Source organism: Leptonychotes weddellii, unplaced genomic scaffold (genome assembly GCF_054177405.1).
Source record: "Leptonychotes weddellii isolate Sample4059 unplaced genomic scaffold, ASM5417740v2 HiC_scaffold_540, whole genome shotgun sequence".
In the NCBI taxonomy this organism is placed as follows: domain Eukaryota; kingdom Metazoa; phylum Chordata; class Mammalia; order Carnivora; family Phocidae; genus Leptonychotes; species Leptonychotes weddellii.
The window spans coordinates 5,869-12,048 of NW_028021805.1; the positions used below are offsets into that span (position 1 = coordinate 5,869).

A 6,180-nucleotide genomic window follows, 5' to 3' on the forward strand; every position below is an offset into this window, starting at 1 on the left:
ACAGGATGCAATAAGCAGGTGGAGCAGGCCTGAGGTAATACAGTTAGATTGTATCTCTGTGAAGCTGATCGAAGTCTGCAGAACTGGTTACTGCAGCTGTAGCTGGAATAAAAGAAGATGTCTGAGAGAATCTGAAGTGGGGCACAAGAAGTTTCTGGTACAGCTCCTCAGGAATGTTTCTACCAGGATTGCTTTAATGGTTCTATTCTACAGGAAGCTGAGACTGCCACTTGACCATTTTAGTTTTTTTTGTGTGTTACTGAACCAACAGGCAAAGAAATGAGTTACCATACTATCTGGGGTAATTCAATCCAAATTAACAATAGAAAATTGGATTTCTCTACACAATGTGGAAAGACCATGCCTGATATCCAGGAGTACTCTTTGGAGTACTCCTTAGTAAAAGTTAATGGTAAACTATAGTAACCCAATAAAGATATTAACACTGAGGATTCAGACTCCCAAGGAATGAAAGTTGAATGTAAAGAAACATGTATTTCAGAATGTAAAGCTGAAGTGATACACATAGAGGAAATAAGGAAGAAGGAGTTATAAATATTACCTATGGCCTTATGATCAATACAGAGTAAGAAACAGCTGGAAATGAGGTAATCTGACACATGAGGAGAGTGGTGGCAGGGTGCTATTAAGGCTTCCTACAGGGTAAGAAGCTAAACATACCTCAAAGGAATGAAAATCTGGGCTTCTTTTCTCTCTCTGCTTGAGGAAAAATTGAAAATAATCTGGGAGAATTCTCTTTTATTCCAGTACTTTCTATGCATCTGCATATGCTTGGGTCATAGAGATCTCATCTTTGTTAGCTGCAGGTTTATCTCTCCCCTTGAGTATGTTTATGAGAAACTGGATCATGGTGAGAGATTATGGCACCCTGGCAATCTTGCCAAAATATGTGTCTTTCATGGCACTTTGTTCAAAAACCACTGATGACTTCTTCTTGCCCACAAGATAAATCCTCTTACACTGTAAGATATTTTAGGATATTCATGGCCTGGTCCCTGTTCCTTTCTATGGCTTCTCCAACCATTCTCCTTCACCTACCAAAATGTGGGCTCTAGCCCCATGGGACTACTGTCCATTCCCTAAACAGGCAGTGATTAAGCATCCATATATGAACTTCTCTCCTTCCTCACTTTCCCCCAATATAGTCAGGTGTGACCAGTGATGTAATAGTCACTGCTCCAGGACTCAGAGCATTTGTCCTAAGGGTCCTGGGTAATTTCTGTGTCTTTAATGAGTTCCTTTAGGACCTAGGCTCCTCTGGGATCCAGGGCCCCTCAGGCCCAGGGATGTGTAGAACGGGACATGTGAGAAGGGATGTTACAGACACAGGTGACAACTACAGAGGCTGTCGCTTCACATGTCTCGGTAAATAAGGGGAAACGGGACCTTAGGTTAGGTGCTGGAGTCACCCTCAGACACACTGGGTAAGTTGGGCAGAGAGGGAATGAGCTGGTCCCTTAGGTCCTTCCAACCCAAGGACCTTGCTTTCCCAGGTGTGTGACGTTCTGCAGGATAGTTCTTCAGGTATGATAACCCTCGTCGTCTTCACCTCCCTGCATCCTGAGACTTCCCCACATTCTGGAACTATTTTGACTGATGTTCACAACAGTTGCATTTAGTCTTTTTTTAATGATAGCATTAATAAATATTGCTATATAAGGTCTCAAGTGTAGAAATTACCTTTATTTCTTCCTTTTCTCCCCAAATTACTAAATCTCAAGATCCATCAGATTCATTTTTTTTTACAGCAATATCGCTGAATCCTGTGGATATAACACAAGGAAATAGTGATGGTGTGGATGTATACTGGGTTGTCTGTTTAGGTTAAAGAGCAGTGTAGTTGAAGGTCAGATTTTCCACGAGTTAGAGGTTATGTCAGGGAATTCTATAATAAAGTGTCAAAAAGTAAGTTTTTGTTCTAAGATGGTTATTTAAGAAGTAGATATTCTAATAAGAGTTTGCTGTCTCTAAAGTTGAAGGAATGCATGTCTCAGCCTGAAGCACAGCCAGTAAATATTTATGAAACATTGGCTATATCCAGGCACTGAGCCAGGTGCTGACACTTCTGCAGTCATGAAGGCAGACGGGGCCTTTCCTGCATGTTTACAATGCAATAGGGAGAACAGCTGGAAACAATCCCCTGGGCATTTAGTGTCTTAGGGACAAGTACAGGATGCTAGGGAAACATAGTAGCAGGTTCTCACCTGGTCTGAGGAGTGGGGACAGGAGAGATACAGCTGAGTAAGTGACATGGAATATGGCTGAAGGGTGAGTAGGAGCAAACAGGTGAAGAGGAAGCAGAGGGAGGAAGATGCTAGGCAGGGGTGGGACAGCAAGTAGAAAAGGCTGGAAGCAAGAAATTGTGCCTTTCAAGTCCAGCATTTCTGGAGAGGTAACTGTGAGTGTCACTATGGGGCCAGGTGAAGCTGTGGAAGTCGGCAAGGGTCAGGTCATGAAGCACCTTTTGTGCAATTCCTTTGAAAGGAATTTTGCCTTTATCTTTTTTTTTAAGATTTTATTTGAGAGAGAGAACAAGCAGGGGGGAGAGGCAGAGGGAGAAGCAGGCTCCCCGTGGAGCAAGGAGCCCGATGAAGGACTCAATCCCAGGACTCTGGGATCATGACCCGAGCCAAAGGCAGATACTTAACTGGCTGAGCCACCCAGGCGTCCCCTGCCTTTTATCTTAAGAGCCATGAGAATCCATGAAGGCATCAGGAAGAATGATGATCAGATTTTCATCTTAGAATGCCACATTGTGAATGAAGTATATTGAAGGAGAGAGTGGGTTTTTTTTTTTTTTTAAGATTTTATTTATTTGAGAGAAGAGAGTGTGAGAGAGAGGGCACAAGAGGGGTGGAGGGTCAGAGGGAGAAGCAGACTCCCCACTGAGCAGGGAGCCCGATGCGGGGCTCGATCCCAGGACCCTGGGATCATGACCTGAGCCGAAGGCAGATGCTTAACGGACTGAGCCACTCAGGCGTCCCAAAGGAGAAAGTGTTCAAGTGTGGAAGCAGAGAGATGAGTGAAGAGAGAAGAGCCTGTTCCAATAGTACAGATAAGACATGATGTCAGCCCAGCCAGGATAGTGATGCAACCAGATAAGGAGTGGATGAATGAAAAAGAGGTTTAATGTGGCAGAAACTGTAGGATGTGTTGACAGATTGGATATTGAGGATAAGAGAAAGGACAGAAGGAAAGAAAACTCAGGTGTATGAGTTGTGCCTGGATTTCTTTTACTGAGATGTGAGAGACTTGGAGGCACAGATTGGGAGAAGGGCAGGGTGAGATCGTGAGTTTTATTTGTGATTTATTGAACCAAAGATGCTTGTGATTTTATATAAAGAGATAATCATTAAGCAATTGATACAGTTTCTGACATGATAGAGGTTTATCAATGAGATTTATATGGTGATTTATGCCATGGGAATAGGCCATTCTTTTAGGGCTGCATATGTAGCATTATAAGAGAACAGTATTTAGGAAAAAGCCTAAGGAAACACCAATATATAAGATACTGTTATAGAAGACACCAATCACAGTTACTGAGAATGAAGGGCTGAGAACCGGGATGATTGCACAGAAGATAAGAGATGAGAGTGTTTCAGAAGGGAAGGAAGAGTCAATATTGTTAAATGGTAATGAATGAGAGATGAAAAAAAAGTCTGAAAGTGATTGGATTTAGTGATTTGTTATATTTGTGGTTACAGAATGTTCCGGATAATGAGGGTGAAATCAATTATTGCAGAACAAATTACCATGTATCATAGAAATATGTTTATTTTTATTCAAGTTTATAATGGACACTATTATTTCCTCCTAAAGATACTGAAGACAGAGCATGACGGAAAAGAATCAAACTGTCATCTCAGAATTTGTCCTCCTGGGTCTGCCCATTTATCCAGATCAGCGAGACCTGTTCTATGCCCTGTTCCTGGCCATGTATGTTACCACCATCCTGGGGAACCTTCTTATCATTGTCCTCATTCGCCTGGACTCCCACCTCCACACGCCCATGTATTTGTTTCTCAGCAATTTGTCTTTCTCTGATATCTGTTTCTCTTCTGTGACCATTCCCAAGTTGTTGCAAACCATGCAGAGCCAAGACTCATCCGTCCCCTATGCTGGCTGCCTGACCCAGATGTACTTCTTCCTGTTTTTTGCTGACCTAGAGAGCTTCCTCCTGGTGGCCATGGCCTATGACCGCTATGTGGCCATCTGCTTCCCTTTGCACTACACCACCATCATGAGCCCCAAGCTCTGTCTCTCCCTGGTGGTGCTTTCCTGGGTGCTGACCATGTTCCATGCTATGTTACACACTCTGCTCATGGCCAGATTGTGGTTTTGTGCAGACAACACAATCCCCCACTTTTTCTGTGATATGTCTGCTCTGCTGAAGCTGGCCTGCTCTGACACTCGAGTTAATGAGTTGGTGATATTTATCATGGGAGGGCTCATTCTTGTCACCCCCTTCCTCCTCATCATCATGTCTTATGCACGGATTGTGTCCTCTATCCTCAAGGTCCCTTCTGCTAAGGGTATTCACAAAGCCTTCTCCACCTGTGGCTCCCACCTCTTTGTGGTGTCTCTCTTCTATGGGACAGTTATTGGTCTCTACTTATGCCCATCAACTAATAATTCTACTGTTAAGGAGACTGTCATGGCTATGATGTACACTGTGGTCACCCCCATGCTGAACCCCTTCATCTACAGCCTGAGGAACAGAGACATGAAGGGAGCCCTAGGAAGAGTTCTTTTCAAGAAGAAAACTTCCTTCCTTGTATAATGGCAAAGCTGGGGATTTTTACATAATTTTATCAAGTAGATACATTGATATTAATATAGGAATTTTGACCCAGGCTTTTTTTCACTATGAAATTTTCTGTTAAAATGACATACTGTTCTGTACCATTGATCTATGTGTCTGTTTTTGTGCCAATATTATGCTGTCTTGATTATCACAGCTTTGTAATATAGCTTGAAGCAGGTATTGTGATGCCCCCAGGTTTGGTTTTCTTTTTCAACATTCCCCTGGTGATTCAGGGTCTTTTCTGGTTCCATACAAATTTTAGGATTGTTTGTTCCAGCTCTGTGAAAAATCTCAATGGTATTTTGATAGGGATTGCATTGAAAGTGTAGATTGCTCTGGTAGCATAGACATTTTAACAATGTTTTTTTCTTCCAATCCATGAGCATGGAATGTTTTTCCATCTTTTTGTGTCTTTCTCAATTACTTTCATAAGTGATCTGTAGTTTCTACAGTATAGATCCTTTACCTCTTTGGCTAGGTTTATTCCTAGGTATCTTATGGTTTTTGGTGCTATTGTAAATGGAATCAATTCTTTAATTTCTCTTTCTTCAGTTACATTGTTAGTGTATAGAAATACAACTGATTTCTGTGCATTGATTTTGTATCCTGCCACATTGCTGAATTGCTGTATGAGTTCTAGTAATTTTGGGGTGGAGTCTTTTGGGTTTTCCACATAAAGTATCACATCATCTGCGAAGAGAGAGAGTTGACTTCTTCTTTGCCAATTTTAATGCCTTTTATTTCTTTTTGTTGTCTGATTGCTGAGGCTAGGACTTCTAAAACTATGTTGAACAAATGTGGTGAGAGTGGGCATCCCTGTGGTGTTCCTGACCTTAAGGGAAAGGCTCTCAGGTTTTCCCCATTGAGAATATTCATTGTGGGCTTCCCATAGATGGCTTTTATGATACCAGAAGTGGACCCTCAATTCTATGGTCAACTAATCTTTGACAAATCAGGAAAGAATATCTAGTAGAAAAAAGACAGTCTCTTCAATAAATGGTGCTGGGAGAATTGGACAGCCACATGCAGAAGAACGAAACTGGACCATTCTGTTACATCATGCACAAAGATAAAGTCAAAATGGATGAAAGACCTCAATGTGAGACAGGAATCCATCAAAATCCTAGAGAAGAACATAGGCAGTAACCTCTTTGACATTGGCCACAGTGGCTTATTTCAAGACACATCTCTAAAGGCAAGGGAAACAAAAGCAAAAATGAACCTCTGGGATTTCATTAAGAGAAAAAGTTCTGCACAGCAAAGGAAGCAGTCAACAAAACTAAGGCAATCCATGGAATGGGAGAAGATATTTGCAAATGACATTACAGATAAAGGACTGGTATCCAAGATCT

General features: G+C 41.9%; 1 protein-coding gene across 1 annotated transcript; it reads left to right on the forward strand.

Moving 5' to 3' along the window:
- The first annotated feature begins 3,859 nt into the window (after positions 1-3,859).
- LOC102740526 (olfactory receptor-like protein DTMT) lies at positions 3,860-4,804 on the forward strand. The gene has a single exon (XM_006746518.2). The coding sequence runs from the start codon at positions 3,860-3,862 to the stop codon at positions 4,802-4,804; it is 945 nt and encodes a 314-aa protein (XP_006746581.2).
- The last annotated feature ends 1,376 nt before the right edge of the window (positions 4,805-6,180 follow it).